This window comes from Ursus arctos, unplaced genomic scaffold (genome assembly GCF_023065955.2).
Source record: "Ursus arctos isolate Adak ecotype North America unplaced genomic scaffold, UrsArc2.0 scaffold_5, whole genome shotgun sequence".
NCBI lineage: Eukaryota > Metazoa > Chordata > Mammalia > Carnivora > Ursidae > Ursus > Ursus arctos.
Window position 1 is genome coordinate 76,471,514 of NW_026623067.1, and position 16,439 is coordinate 76,487,952.

At 38.3% G+C, this 16,439-nt stretch overlaps 1 protein-coding gene across 1 annotated transcript in view; it reads right to left on the minus strand.

The window, feature by feature from the left end:
- Positions 1-695: 695 nt before the first annotated feature.
- Positions 696-16,439, minus strand: part of ELL2 (elongation factor for RNA polymerase II 2) — a 72,779-nt gene continuing 57,035 nt past the window's right edge. The window contains exons 6-12 of the mRNA XM_026498591.4: positions 15,695-15,819; positions 15,473-15,560; positions 13,177-13,747; positions 10,314-10,380; positions 6,743-6,914; positions 4,711-4,755; positions 696-4,619 (exon numbers count right to left, since the gene is read on the minus strand). Coding sequence (XP_026354376.1) covers positions 4,503-4,619; positions 4,711-4,755; positions 6,743-6,914; positions 10,314-10,380; positions 13,177-13,747; positions 15,473-15,560; positions 15,695-15,819 — 1,185 coding nt within the window. The 3' untranslated portion in view covers positions 696-4,502. The remainder of the gene's footprint in view (positions 4,620-4,710; positions 4,756-6,742; positions 6,915-10,313; positions 10,381-13,176; positions 13,748-15,472; positions 15,561-15,694; positions 15,820-16,439) is intronic.

A 16,439-nucleotide genomic window follows, 5' to 3' on the forward strand; every position in this document is an offset into this window, starting at 1 on the left:
TGGTCTCCCTCAAATAGACTGCACACATTGGAAAACAATGGAAACATACTTTTTTTGAAAGTATTTTGGCCTTCCTTCACATATCGATCATTTCTGACAAAACCAACTTGTGGAAAATTATCTACTAGATATTACCCCCCCCCCCCATTCTAGTCTCCTTTGAAACAAGAGGTTGCCTAGCTTGTGTGGGGTTACTGGAATGGTCACCTCGTGAAGCTCACGCAAAGGTGCCAGCATTATGAGGGGCAGTATGGAGAAGCAGTGAAGAACACAGACGCTAGGGTCAGGCTTCCCAGCTTCCACTGTTTACCGGCTGTGTCATGAACAAGTCTCTTAATTTCTCTAAGCCTCAGTTCACTCACCTATAAAACGGGGACAACAGGGTTGTGGTGAGGAGTCATGGGACAATGCATGCACAAGTAAGCCACAGGAAACCCTTACATGGTAACTGTGATTCTTGTTCTCCAAGTAGGTGTTGCCTCCAGAGGGCATGCCATACGCTTGGAAAACAGGCAGGATCCTGGTGCAGATACCCGGCCCCCACTTCCTAGAGTCCCCAAGAAGTAGCTCTGTCCCAGGAGGGTCACTGACATTAGGGCATCAGAGAGTACTCTGTTGCGGGGTTTTGCTTTGTTTTTTTCTTAAGACAAATTTAAGAGCCTTGAAATGAGACAAAGGAAAAACAATTACCAGAATTGCAAAGTTAACATTTTTATTGAACCGAAATTGGTGTAGAACAGAAGGGACCACCACAGCTGCGGAGCTTAGTAACAACTGAAAAGTCCCTGTGACATTTTACCTTTGAGAGTCCTAACATGGTTTGGGTGGAACAACTGAGAAACAGTGTAGAGATATATATATATATATGTATGTATTTTTAACACTTCGGAATATTTTGAAATGAGCCTCACAGCCTAGTTTAGTTTCAGGTTACAAAGAACATTGATAACATCTTCCGTTGCCCTCATTTAGTAGTATCAGTTTATATCCTTTCACAAAAGGTTCCTCAAAATGCTGGCTATAATTCTCCCCCCATCCGGTACACATAAGAAAAGGATTTAGTAACACCTAGGCAAGTAATAAACCGTATGAACTTCAAAAGTAGTAAGGGCGTATACCAAGCACACATGACTCAACACTCACACTGCCAGAAACACCATGAACTGGCTGAAGAGTTTCAGCCAAGGTCCAGAAGCAAAGAATGCACTAATGGAAGGGGTAAGGCAACCAAGGAGAGTGTTGGAACTGATGGACCACTTGTGTCTAATCCTCATTTCAGCATCTCGCTTCCAACATGCAAGTATGCGTTTGTTTTACATGAGGTGAAATACTTTAGGGGAAAAGAAAACTATAAAGTTTAAAAGATCAGAAATGAAAGGAAATTAATACTGAATTTTTTACAATCAGTGTGCACGGAGAAATGAGATAAACTGATCACACCAATTATTTTTGTGAGAGCTAGTACTGAACATCCATCACTACTCAGAGCTGGAAGTTACCCCCCTCAAATATTCCATGGGAAATAAATGACAAGATAGGAAACAGAATCCCTACTTAAAAAACAAAACCACATCTAGTCAATGTTCGTTTTGGTCTGTATTAAGTCAGCTGCTCATTCAATCTGGAGTTAATCTGCTGTTGGTAAAAATTTTCAAAAGTGCTTCAAATTATTTTAGATGAAATGTGATAAAAAATAACACAACTCATTCTCTCATAATGCTGTTTTATACTTACTGTGTCTCTCAAAACAACTCAATAAATTCTTCTACCAGAGTACCTGGTACTAAGTGGCCACTCATTCCTGCAGCAGTTATTTGAGAGAATCTAAAAATCTTGCAGTAGGAGATAAAGGACGATTATAAAAATTTTAATAGGCTCATGCCCATCTTCAAAAGAGATGCAGTCTCAGGTAACAGCAGATTCAGAGATTTATAACTCAGATTTGCAACTGATACACATTTGCAAGGATCTGCCCAATGTACACAACAAACATCTAAATTAAGGCGTTTATAGGTAGGTGGTCAAGTCTACGAATGTGCAATGCTGGATTTTTATAACATACCTCCAGCTTCCATTATGACCTAATTTGTAAACCAGAAGATGTGCTGATGTATGCGGGTGGGAGTTCCAAGGGCTAAGAACCAACTGGAAGGCTTGTTCATAAACAAGTTCTGAAATAAGAGCTGGCAGTGAAACAGTTGAGAGGGTGCCTCAGATCCTGTAGAGGGGGCAGCGTGATTTGTGCTGCCGACAGGGATGGGCTTAAAAAAAGCCAGTAGTTCAACTTCAGTTCAAGACTTTGAGATTTAGAGACCCAAAGGTTCAATGCCATATCTATGCCAATGGTTCTCACACCTCCCCCTTGCAAAAGTCACCTGGGCGCTATTTACAAAGTGTGGATACCTGGGCCCTATACCCAGAGATACTAATTTGGGTGATGCAAGTGGTCCAAGCACCTGGCTTTTGAGAAACACTGCTCATAGCAAATAGCAGCAGAAATCTTTGATTAAAAGGCCAAGATGTCCAAGAAATGACACCAGTGAGGTCATTACCTACAGACAGATCCCTTTGGAGACTCCACCATAATATGAGGAACAAAGTTATCCCCAATTAAGTTTCCTTTCCTATCTTTTCACAACTCAAAGTTTGAAATCAATGAACATTTAGTAATGATTGTACCAATTCTGAGGTAAAAGGAAGAGCACCAGGGATCTCAATGCTAAAAGAAACTAATTCCTTAAGAGGTCTGTGCTACATAGAAATCTGATTTCTGTAGTAATGTTATAGAGTTATAGTGCACAGGGTCTTGTATTGGTCTTTGTATAGTCTTTTTACTTTTGTATTCTCTTCCATATTATCTACTCTTTCCAGCTAACGTTTTAGAAGAACTGCAAAGAGGAAAGTTCGTCTATACGTTCCCTCAGGTTTTCCGGATACCAGCATTTTCTGGTTTACACTGATACACAACAAAGTTATTTATTTATTTATTTATTTTTTGGATGCTGGAGACAAACATCTTTATTAAAGATACTACCAAAATTTTGGCAAACATTTCAAAACAGATTTGTAAACATAATGCTTCCCTTTTCAACTGGCAGCACTTTGAAAAGACAATACGATAAGACAACACAACTTGAATCAACATTAGTTCAAAATCCTTATATTTTTGACCACATAACTTATGTTCCCACATGATAAAACAAATGATAGTTTAAATCAACGTCAACAGATAAACTCCATGAAATGAAAGTTTGTGCTGTTTGATGAATCACAGTATGTTATGGTTAAATATATCCGCTCTTTTTTTATATTCCTGGCTCCCAGGATGAAAAAAAAAATCTTTAAATATACATTTCATGTAGGTAATAGCTTCTTTGCATATCTCTCTTCGAAAAATACTTTATAGCAGTATATAAATAGGTTACCTACATGTTTAATTTTATAATTTTGCCCCAAAACTATAGATCTGTTTCATTTTCATAACATATTGATTTTGCCCAACATTAATAAAGCTGACGAACTGTTGAAATGGAAATGCTTTTGTCTTCCACAATAGAAGTAGCAGTTTGACAGAAAACAAAAACAAAAACAAAAACCAACCCCTACAGTAACACTCGTCAGTTGTTTAACCTGAGCGTTTGGCCTACGGAGAGTAGCAGCTTTTTTCCTCCATGCACGCTCACATCCACACCACCTCTGCACACATACAGGTCGAGCACACGCTTTCAGACGCTGGTAGGCCACAGTATGCTTCCCATTGCTCTAACCAAGTGGGAAGCAGTGTAGCTAATGATTAACCACACTATGTACACAACTAGCAAACACCTTAAGGCAACCATTGCAATGGGGGGTTAACTTGCAGGGCGGATTTGCTGTCTAGATCAAGTCAGGTTGTATGTACATATGTGTGTGCATAGCTATACACATACACATACGCCTTTCTATTTCTTAACCCTCCAAAACAATGTTTAATTTTTTTTTTGTATTTTGTGCAAATTTCTAAATATTCTACCATTTAAGGCAAAGAGTTTGCATTAAGAAAGGTCAGAAAGTAGGCTTATGTTTATCCAAAAGCATTTCACCTTGCACATTACTGTTTTTTTTTTTTTTAAACACACATAACTTTGAAGTGTGGACATTGGATCCCCAATATCTAAAAAAAAATCATTTCTAATGACAAGCATAAGTTTTTAAGGAAAAAAATTGATTTGAAGATAGACACTGGATCCCCAATATCTAAAAAAAATTATTTCTATTGACAAACATAAGTCTTGGGTGTAGGGTGAGGGTAGGGAGAAGGACCAGAAAAAAGCAGCTTCCAAAATGCAGGGAAGCAAAGTAAAATGGGAAGAAAAAAAAACAAAAAGTAAATAACTCAAGTTTACTAATACTGAAACTTTCAACAAGCAAAGTTTCATTTTTTTAGAATCTTAGAGCAACTCATTTGGAATTTTAAATAAATAAGCTTAAGTTTATTCACATCTTCTGATCCAAGCAGAGATTTAGTGCCATGACTCTGCTTGCTGTTGGTCAAATTCACCTATTAGTCTTTTGATGTGAGCCAGCTTGTTATGAAGATACTCGCATCTATATTTTTCTTCATGATAATTGGGACTGGACTGCAGAGGAAAAAAACAGGGAGGAATTAGGTTGCAGAATTTGTAATACTTCCCACCCACAGGTCAGAAAACCCACAGTGATGATTCCTACCTGCTTGATCTTCTGATATTCTTGTAAGACTTCTTCGTGAACATTCTACAAGATTAAAAATTAAAATTAGAAGTGAACAACTTTTCTTTTTCTTCTTGGCAATATAAACAGCTAACACCCATTCAGTAAGGGTGTCGGAAATACTGATGATGGGAATGTAAATTGGTACAATCTTTAAAGAAGGCAATTTGGCAACTGCTATCAAAATAGAAATGCAGAACTGACTCAGCACTTCCACACTTCTCTTTCAGATTTGCTTGTGCCTGAGTGAAACGCTGTGTGTACAAGGTTACTTGCTGCAGTATTGTTTGTAAAAGCAAAAGACAGTACACAAATTTCAATGTCTGTTAGCCCATACAAAGGGATACTAAGAGGCCATTAAAAAGGGGGAAGTGCTTCATGCACTTATCTAAAGTTCTCTAAGGTGCATTATATTGTTTAATGAAAAAAGCAAAGTGCAGATGATTTATACAGTTCGGTATTATTTGTTTAAAAGGGGAAACAGAATGATATATTCTTAGAATTTCATTACTTCTAAGATGCACATTTCTTCTCATTTTAATGAGATCAGATAAATAATGTATCACAGTTTAACTTACTGGAACAAAAGACCATGGTACATATTGTAATTGATGACATCTTAAATTCAATTACATATGGCACATACGTGAATTTGCTTGTGTCTGTACATCTCACAAACACATACACAGACCTCTGAAAGAATACACTGGAAACCAGTACTATTGATGGCCTCTAGGGAGGGATATTAGGTGGCTGGAGAAAATGGCTAATACTTACGTAACCTTACGTACTATGGATTTAAGGGTTTCCAAATGCTTACATTTATTCTGCACAACTCTATAATCACCTTGTTTTATGGAAGTGGATTTTGAGGAAAGTTAGATAACTTGCGCAAGTCACACAAATATTAAATGTACAGCTGGGAATCAAACCCAGGCAGTCTAGCTCGCAGCCTCCTCCTAACCACTAAGCAGTCCCTGGAGTTAACATTTTAGTTTAAATATAATCATGGTACACTGGTAAATAACTATATATAAAAAAATAAACCCCAAACCACCATATCAAGACCTCTTCCACCCTCAAACGCTAATTCCTCTGGCAAAGTCTTCTATAACTCTAGGCGGCCTATTTAAAGATTAAGGCCCACTAATGAAAGACACATGAGTCTTTAGGGCACAGATGCTCTGGGGCTGTTTTCCCCATTGTGGGAAACCCATTCATTCTCTTATGTAGATTCCTGTCAGAGCAACAGCAGTAGGCAAGAATGAAGGCACCATCTATGGCTGTGAAGCGTGACAAGTTCTGTGGCCGACACAAGGAAGGAGACATTCATTTATATTAATCCTTTTGCTTGTTAACTATGAGAACAACCAGTACACGGGTCTGGCTTCTACTGGTTTGTCAGCTGTGGTAATACTACTACTTAAAGTCGGGAAGTGAAGACAGATTAGTATGTGTTAACAAATGTCAGTCTTTTCTTTACTTAAACCCCAGATCTCTGTGGTATTAAACCCCGTTTATATTTCTTGTCTATATCTTCCCTATTCTATGCCGGACTGAGTTTTTTTTTAAATGTACTTGAAATAGCAATTTTGGGGACTAGCACTAGAACTAGCAGCTGTAGTCTGAGTTGGCAGTGCAATCAAGTACTTCAGTGAATCCCAAATCCAACTCTTTTCCCCTACTTAGTTGTGTTTGCCTTTTTTCTTGATACTCTTTATTATGTTATAGTAAAGATAAAGCATATATTACATATTTTACACATACTATGCTACAAAAAAGTTATTTTTTTTCCATTGACAGAAAGAGTTCATTGTATTTACTTATTTTTGAGAACCATTTCAAATATTTAGTTTCCTAGCTAATTTTAAATGACGATCAGAAGCTGCAGAGAGGCTGGTTTGCCAGAAGACCTGCTCTGAAGGCCAGAAGGGTGCCTGGGGATGGGCCAGGCAGAGAACAAAGACGGTAAAATATGGAAGTCAGCCTATCTAGGAGCAACCATGTTTACCTGATACTCTTTTGAGCCTGGAGAAAGCCGCTTTCGTTGTGCATCTAGCTTGATAAACCTTCTAGCTACAGTCTCCATCCTGGCGTGCAAAGCCCTGTACTCATCATACTCAGCATTGAAGTCATCCTTGTAATTTTGGCGTTGCTCATAGGAGACGATAGCAATATATTTTCTAATAAGAAAAAAGAAATAAGATAAATGGAGAGAGACTATAGAATCAACATGATGCACAAGCCTGACATTTAAACCAAAAACTTAGAAACTGTATCCAAGCACGTATCCCTACATTGAATGCTGCCCTACCACTGTCTGCCCCCATGTCACTCCTTCGGGATGACTTCCAGGTGAAATTATCCCACAGGACAGCTTAAGACCTTCAGTGAAGGAAAGTAAATGTGAAAAAAACATGGTGGCAATGGAATTGAATTGTGAGTAGAAAACACCACTTACACAGATTTAGCTTCCCAAACCTTTCTCTATCCAAAATAATTCACTACCACACTAGTGGCAGAGGCCAACCCATCTGTTACGAGTCACATGGAAACAGAAGGCCTCGGTGGGAAACATGAAGCCAGGAGAGTGTTACACAGTCACTGAATGCTGAAGTCCAAGCTCTCTCTAGATCTGCTGCTTTATGAGAGGAGGTCTGTCTTTCGGCCTTTTCCACCTGCTGCCAGCAAGGTGCCTCTGGCTTGTTCCTTCTACCTCTTTCCTCCCACGTTTGACTAGGCAAATGTATAAAATACAAACGAGTAATTGTCTTCTTTTGAAATGAGAGACCAGGGGAAAAAAAGCATATTTCTCTAGTTCTTTCCAACACTTAAATATCATAGTCCATGTAACTGAACATCAGTGTATATTATTATTCTAATTTACTTTCTTAATAAAAATGCCATAAATCTGTTTTACTTTGGGTTGTGAATAACTTTAGGAAACCGGTGAGTGAAGGCCATTTTCCCAGAGTGTCAGTTTATTCAGTGGTAAGCAAATTAAAACAACGTTTTAATATTAAAACAAAGTTAGTATTATTTGTTTGTGGCTCTGGCAAGTGGGATCACACCAGGATCTGGCCTGGGTCTCTGTACTCTGTGCTCCTGTCATGGAATGCAAAATTCCCTTGACTTTTTGAGAGAAAAATTGCGATTTCAAAGCAATTTCAGGCAGGTAGCAGGCTTTAGCATGCCCCAGACATGCCTGTATATTCTGGACTGTGGGAAAGCCTTGGAGTTCAGTCCACTACGAAAGTGGTTTTAGATAATCTCACCAGTTTTATTCAAAATGAGTTAGCAAAATGTCTAGCTGGAAATGTGAGAACAGTGACGCAACTGTGCAACCTCAGTGTCCTCACTAATATCTTGATCCATGCAGAGTTAGACAGCGTGCAGCTCTACTGTTCTAAGTGTGACAGAGACAGCAGTAGAATGCGGATTTAAAGCGCCCTGCTGCTGTCTTTGCTGTAAAAGGCACGGGCCGGCCAAGCAGAGCAGCAGTCCTCTCCTAGACAGGGCTGTCCTGACTGCACACCAGCGGAAGCCCAGGGCGGGAAAAGAGGTTCCTGGGGATACGCATCTGTAAGCAGAATGGCTACACTGCTCGTGAAACTCAGGCTTAATTTGTCATATAAAATATCCTTCCTTCTCAAAAACATAACTGAGGCTACACCCTCAGTATTTTATTTAATAATTTCCTTAGGGAAAAGTACCAAACTGGCCAACAGTTGTGCTGCTATTATAGAAGATTATTTGGTTATACTGGCATTTTAACGAAAAGCATTTCACTATTTTTTAACAAAAACTGTTATGGTTCTCTGGTTGGCTCCTAATGCAGGGATGGAATAAAATCTTAAAGGTCTTGGCTATTTTCACAGCCACAAGTAATAGAAGTATTCTTATTACATAAAAATTAGGAATATTGTGGTTTAAGTATGAATTATTCAGAGGCTGATCATTAAGGTTTTATTGTATGTCTTTTTGGTTTTCTTATGAAACAACTGAAGTTTCAGTTCTGTAATTTTGGTGCTTTTTTTGAAAATTCATTCTTTCTGACCACTTTAAGAAAATCTATATTTATATCAGTTTTGGGATAAAATAAATTAAGCAAACAATCACAGAGGTTATGTACTTTCATGATATTTAAGAGCCAGAAACATGACAAACATACCAAAACACGCTGAGGCAGATGTGGCAACCATACTTAGGGAGTTAAAAACAAGTTTTTAAATATAGAACTGGTTAAGTTGACGAAACACAGCAACGTCCTGAATCCATGGGGACGGAGTTAGAATTATTTTTTAGTCTCCCCACATGATTTTGTCACATATAGCCAGTCTGTATCAGTATTACAAAAAAAAGGGAAATTCAAAATCCATCACAAGAGAATGAGAGCACAGTACTGTAGTTGTCATTTGAGGGGGCCAACTTTCACAAGACTTTTAAGAAGTGGGTTTGCAAAAGGAGAGGTGAACTCCCTCAATCAGTGGAGCCAGGCGCTGTCCCCCAACCAACCCTTCCTGGGCCATTTCAGTGGTGGTTGCTTTTCAAAGCTCCCTCAGAACTCTAAAACCATACCACCTCAGATAAGAGAGGACCCAGCATGGTTTCTTGGGTTCTTTTTAGTTCAGAGATGATAACCAGCATTATGGTTTCATGCTGTATCATTCCCCATTAAGTATAGCTTTCACACTACCGTTAAGCAAAAGTAACACATTTTAAGTATAAAATGTTCTCTACTTTAGAAATGAACATTTCGTGGTACATGGAGGGCTACACAACATAGTTTAACTTTGCCCATCATGAGATGTTACTAAGAGAGAAAACTCAAGAGTTCAATTTCCAATCTACATTCAAATTATTTTGCCCATTTGTTCATTTTCAAAGCTATCCTGCAGTCAAATCTGTTTGCTCTTCCACTCTCTGTTTTTCCAGGCTCTTGCAACTTAATTATTTCTTCTTACAGAAGCCTTTGAGTCTATAAAAAAGCTAGAATTACGTGTACAAGTTATAATTTCTGTGATAACCAGTTACAAAAATGTCCCCAGCTCAGCATTTAGCAACTTGTTGCCATAACAAAAACATTATAACCGGTTCTAAAGTGAAATGATCAAATTTTACTATTCTCTCCTTTAAAAATTAGTTTGATTGCAGAACTTTATTTAAATGAAAATCAGTCTATCTCTACTTTGTATTACCTGTGGAGGGTTAAGCTCTTTATCAGTAATAAACTCTCTTCAGGGGGAATAAGTGAATGTGCATTGATAGACTGTCAGCTTTGAAGAGTCAGATCCCTGAAATCTTCCATAATCAAATGCCTGGCCTGGCCCCGGAACAAAGGACAGGCTTCTCTATACTTAAAGGCCAGGCAGCAGAGCTCAGAGCAGGGGGAGACACAACCTGCTTAGGCAGACAGGGGTGGATTTGGGACGAGCAGGCTTAATGGCAGCCTTTCAAATGCAGGGGTGGCTCCAGGACTCTATTTCTGGAACTTCTTTTCTGATTTGCAAATTATGGGAAAAGAATTTGCAAACTTTCTAAAATTAAACAGTTCTCTCCCATTGGCAGACATCTGAACTTACATCAAATAATCTGGGAGTTCAATTGTTGAAGAAGGCTCCGTGGAGGCAGTGCAACCCTCTTTAACTCCTACAACGAAGAAAAAAATTCAAGCTTTCACCAAACAGTATGGTTATAAAATGCCTATAATTCTAAAATAGATCAGAAACATCTGGAACACTCTTCCTCAAATTCTGTTCTTCCATCTCAATAAGCAACAGTGAGCAAGGAATACAATTGAACACGAACAATAGAGGCCCTATGACCAGGGCCAGCAGAACTGACGCCAGGCATTGAAAGCGCCCTGGCTACTGCAGTGTCTGCACAATAAAGGAATTCCATCTTAACCCAAGGTCAATCTTCTATTCTTTCCATAACAGTTGTGGCATCTGCCCAGCAATTCAAAGATTGTGGTGGCAGATGCAGCCAGACAATGGAAGATACAAATTTTACATCAACATCTACTTTTCATAGGATTCAAACAAGGCAGATGAGACAATGAAGTCAGGTAGCAGACTGCTCCGGTCACTGTATTTCACTGCTACCCTCTGTGTATGCAGACAGTGGAAGCCGCAAAAAGTTTTCCTGTAGCAGTTTAAAGTAATTTATTTTTTATTTTATTTTATTTTTTTTTAAAGATTTAATTTATTTATTTGACAAAGAGAGACAGCCAGCGAGAGAGGGAACACAAGCAGGGGGAGTAGGAGAGGAAGAAACAGGCTCCCAGCCGAGGAGCCTGATGTGGGGCTCGATCCCAGAACGCTGGGATCATGCCCTGAGCCGAAGGCAGACGCTTAACGACTGAGCCACCTAGGCGCCCCAAAGTTTAAAGTAATTTTAAAAAGTCATTACTGAATTGCAATTTATGCTCCTCCTATCTCTACATCTCATAATACTACAGATTTGTTTTTAAAAGGGCAAAATAAATAAATAGAAAAATAAATAGACTGCCAGTTATCCAGAGATATGCTGTGAAAGGGTGTAAAATCCCTGTCCGTATTCTATTTGTGTGCATGCACCATTTCCTGAGGGTATGTTTAGACTTTTTATAGGGTAATTTTTTATCATTCACAGTAGAATTAAATTAATAACTCAAATCCTAACCCTGCCCGCTGGCAAAACATACATGTTCAATATAAAACAAAAGTGAAAATTTCATAATTTCTTGGTTTACTATTTTAAAAGACCAAGTATAGTAAATAAATTATGCAGACTCTGTGGCCTTATTGTTCACGGTCCTGTGTGTGTCTTTGACTCAAGCCTGGGTCTTTTACGACAGCCTGAGTCTTAAAGGCGAAGGCATTAAGTGCATTTCACCTGGCTGCTTCTTTGCTACAAACACGGGATAAATTCCAGTAGATTCAGGGGCTGTGGGTCTCAGTCTGTCCTCAGTATTTTGTGATAATCTCCATTGGCTTTTAGAGGTACTATGTCTTCAGTGGAGGAGTCAAAGACTAGGTCTGCTTCTCCAGGCCTCCAACTCTGAGAACACTCAAACTCTGCTGTAGGTCTCAACATACTGGGACCCAATCCCCCCAACACCAGCCTGATTCAGGATCACCATCTCCAGGGTGGGAAGTCTGGAGACAGGGATATAACCAGGAACGTGGCTTGCTAACTCTGAACACAAAGTTTGTTACATCTTGCCTTTTCCTGACCTAGCAAATTGAAGCACAGTAGTACTTGAAGGGAAAAAGCTTACACCTACCTCTTGGGCCACTATACAGCACCATACTGATCTAAAAATTGCAACAGTAAGCTTTGATGTGCAGTATACTCAGTCCAGGTCAATGAAGGCACTGCATCATACTATTCTGCAAAGTTTCTCTCATGTGGTAAAAATGGTCAGTTAAATTTAAGGATTACAGTATTATGGGCAAATTACAGAAAGACAAGACTCCTTAAACTCTATTCATACAGGACCTTTTCTAAAGTTGTATTTTCCTAGAGAATTTTGCTTTAATTAAGCTGGGTTTAAAATTGGCAGCAATGCTAAATGATGGGCTTGAATCTTCGATGTGCTGGCATGGGGGACAATTAAGTTTTAGAGGACAACTTTTTTAAAATAAGAAAAATAGAATTTTGTCTCTAGGTGTTAAAGATCTTTACATCTCAGTAAGTGGTCTTTCTATGGACTAGCTTTTCTTTAGAAATAAAGCATTATTATAAGCTTCTTTGCATCTCAACAGATCTGGCTTTTAAAGTTTCCAAAAGCTTGAAATGGTTAAATTTTACTAATAACAATTAATACTAGTTTACTAAAACAGTGTTCTTAAAATTGAAAAGAATTTCTTAAGCTTTATCAAGCAAATTGCCAACAGCCTTACATAATAAGACAAACTGCTTTCACTCTGAGTAACCATCATGTGATGGATCTGCATACACGATCTTACCTTGTCTGTTTTATGAAGAATTTGACATTTCCCCTGTGTTAATATTAATTAAGGCAGGGGTGACCCTGTTTCTTTGGCAAAGAAGGAAAAGAATTATTTTTATCACTAATTGTGTGTCTGGTTAAATTAGTTCAAGACTGGCATATAATAGGTCACATTGAGGTTGCGCAGTACCCTGGCAGTTATGGAAAAGAGCAACACTGCCTACCTTCTCGAAGGGGGTCTCAAAAGGATAATAAAGTCATTTTCAAATGACTTATCTTATTCTCAAATATAGAATCTGTGTTTAATAGTTGGCTAAAAAGTGACCGAAAATGACTGCTGTTAAATGCAAGAAAAAAATCTGCTCAAAATCACAACACTAAGATTAATAACAGAAGGTCAATGGATAAAAAAGCAATACTAATTATAAACAGCATAATCTCACTCATGATTAGTTTGCTCCGCCTGTTCATTGAACACATGTAGTTGGTTTTACGAATGTAAAATATACCTTCATTGGAATCTGGACTGGAGTTGTTCAGCTTGGCAATTTCTTCCTCTCTTTTAAGGTCCTCTTCCTTTTCCTCTGTCATTTCAATGTCGTGCTTTTTAATTTGGTCCTTTTCCTTGTGTTTTTTAGACTTCTTTTTGGACTTTTTGTGAGACATTGAATGGTTTTCTTCCATAGGCTTTGGACACTTTAGTAGAACTGAACCAGGGGGTAAGGTTTCCAGAGAAGTCCTAGAGGTATATTTATCTTGCTGGTCCTCATAGATACTACTGTTTTGACTAAAACTGTCAACAGGTAGGTCTTGAGTCCCCCGGCCTTCTGGAGTGCTAGGGGAATTGGAGTTAGAGTTTACAGTCTGAGGAGGATTGGAGACGGGCAGGTGGGTTGGAGGCAGCGGTGGAGGGGTAGGGATGGCAGCAGCTGCAGGGGGCGGCAGGTGGCCCGCAGCAGATTTCTCACTGGTGGGATTCAAATGGCCATTTAATGTTGGTGGTACTCTGTTTGTCAGGTGAGATATTCGAGCTTTTTTATTCATTAAAGGATCAATGAAATCTGAATCTAAAAGCCGTTTCTGTGGGGAGTGGGTGGGGAAGAAGCAGAAAAAAAAAATGAGCCAGTTTGTATGAAAACTCAACACATGCATAGCTGGTTACCATATGAACAACTGAGTAATTGTACTCATTCTTAAGTTTATCACTGGCATTGTGTTAACCATTTTGCAAGCTTAAGCAGGAATGAACAATCCACAAAAACAAAAGGGAAATAAATTCTCATGTCTAACATAAAAAGGGAGAATCTGGCAAATATGTTTCTTAGACTACTTATACTTTCTGATCATATAGCCACACCCTAAGTTCTTCGAGAGACTATGCCAATTTATGTGGACTACACCAATTCAGAGAGTATTAAATAGAAGTAACTTTTTCCTCTGTGGACCACACCTGACCTAGTTATATTAAGAGAGAGGAGAAAGTAATTCGTATCATTTCACACTGTCAGAACTAAGAAGGGTAGGTAAAGGGCAATAAAAGCCTACACTTTATCTCCTCTAATGTGCTAATAAGATGCTCCAGTTATGAGTATTTTGGCTGTCATTTATTATTTCACCTGTCTTAAAATGGGAACAGCCAGCACCTTCAAAGTAATTTCTCTAAGTATCACCATCACTGCTGAAATGCTATTCAATTTCTTCCCCGTAAATATAGCTCTTCAATGGATTGGTCTTAATGATGAGTCCATAAAAAAGATATGGAATTAATGTTTTAAAAATTTAAAAAAATTATGCTAATACTAGCCCAATCCAGCAACAACATTTAAGTTAAAAAAGAGAATTCAGATAGTTGAAAAGTACGAAGCATATGTAATGTAATGACATGGCCTAAACTTCAGCTTGGAAGAAAATAATAATCATCCCATTAATTTATTCTGTTTTCAGTTTAGCATCATTGATTTGGCAGCCATCATATAATTAGATCAGAGTATAAATAACTTCATGGTAGTTGGCATTAAAAGTGAGGCTTCTACAGACAATGTACATGCAAGGACAGAATTGCTTTTATTTTGTTCTGCCTCTGTTCCTCACAATAGGTTTCTAACATTTTTTGATATATGAATAGCCTTTCGCCCACAGCATGCTTACTGTTCTCCACACATCTGTCCCATCTCCCTAATCCTTGGGAGGAGGGTCCAGAAAGAGGAGCACTTTGTCAGTAGCACTGGGGTAGATAGGTCTGTTCCACTGTCAGTCTCCAAACCAGGGAACCAAGGAATCTCTTGGGGGAAATTTAAAGCTGGAAGGAGTGAGGTCTAAATGGAGTATTCTGATTGGGATCGAAGTTAAAAAAAGTACATTAAGGAGACGTATAAAAATGACAGAATTTTTTATTTGCTTATTTTAAAAACATTTTTCCCCAAGAAAAGTTTTCTCGAACATGTTTCAGATAATATTAAATATCTTCAATTTTCTGTATAATTTGAGACTGGCTATGGGACTAAGTAACTCTTCCAGTTAGTGACCTAATGGAAAAGTAGATAATCTTATAACACAATGTAAACTTTAAATATGGAAAAGCAAAGTAGATATTATGCACTTTGACACAGAGGTCTGGGCTGTGAGCTGGGACCTGAATTCTAGATGGAGCTCTGCCGTGAACTAGCTAGCTAGCGATGTGACTTTGGGTAGGCAAGCTATGCGGCTTCTCTGGGCCTCATTTCTCTCATGCATAAATCAGACCACCTGAACTAGGTGGCCCCTGAGGTTCACTTCAGGGCTCTGATTATATGATTTCATGAATACCTGAGGGGAAGATGCAGCGTCTCGATTAGAACATACAGGAGATTCTGAACGGCTGGTGCTGGCAGTATTCTGAGATGGATTTAGTTTTCTGTAAAGGATACACACGCTCTGGTTATGGAGAGAATTTTCAAATGTTTGTGATAAAAAGCTTACCCTTGTTTCTTCCTTCCCAACACTAAAATAACAATGACTAAAATTTTTTTTAAAGGAAAAAAAATTTACCTTGAGAGCACTGACTCTAATGACCGTCTATCTATTTCACTGTATCCAGGCCAGTCCCTTTGAAGTTCTTTAAAAACATAATCCTTTAAGGTATATGAGAGGTCCTTTGGATTCAGATTGGCTACCTGGTACATGGTGTGAAAACAGAGCATTAGATCTTTTTGCTACCTCCCAACCCAAAACAGGGAATATTTTGCATTTACACTGAAAATAACTGTACCAATTGACCCCAAAGGGACTGAGAGTTTTGCATATTGCCAGATCTCAATAAATGCTGTTTGACTTCATTTGGGAAATTAAAACTTTATATAAGTAGCTAAATATTTTTTCCCTGAACATCCACTGTTTGTCATATTTCTACTGAAACAGCCTACATTAGGCAAAAAGTGGAGGGAGGTTTATTTATTTATTTATTTTTACTTTTTAAAATCAAGTTCTTCTAGTCTAAGGAGTTAGGTTTAACAACTTCATTATTTACTTCTGGTCATGAACTCCATTACTTTTGAATCACAGTAAAAATCCTTGATCATTTGTATTAAGTAGAAACCAAACAGTGCCCAAATGTTAGGTTATAAACTTTCCCTTCAGTAATCAGCAGAAATTACCTCCATAAATAGTATCAATTCTGATGCCCTTGTCTGTCATTTTCTTGGCTTGCTAAGCCTGCTTCTCGTGGCTGCCAGTTCTCCTAAAGAACCACTTACTAAAAGTCCTTGAAATTCCCGAAAACCAATAAAAGGAAACA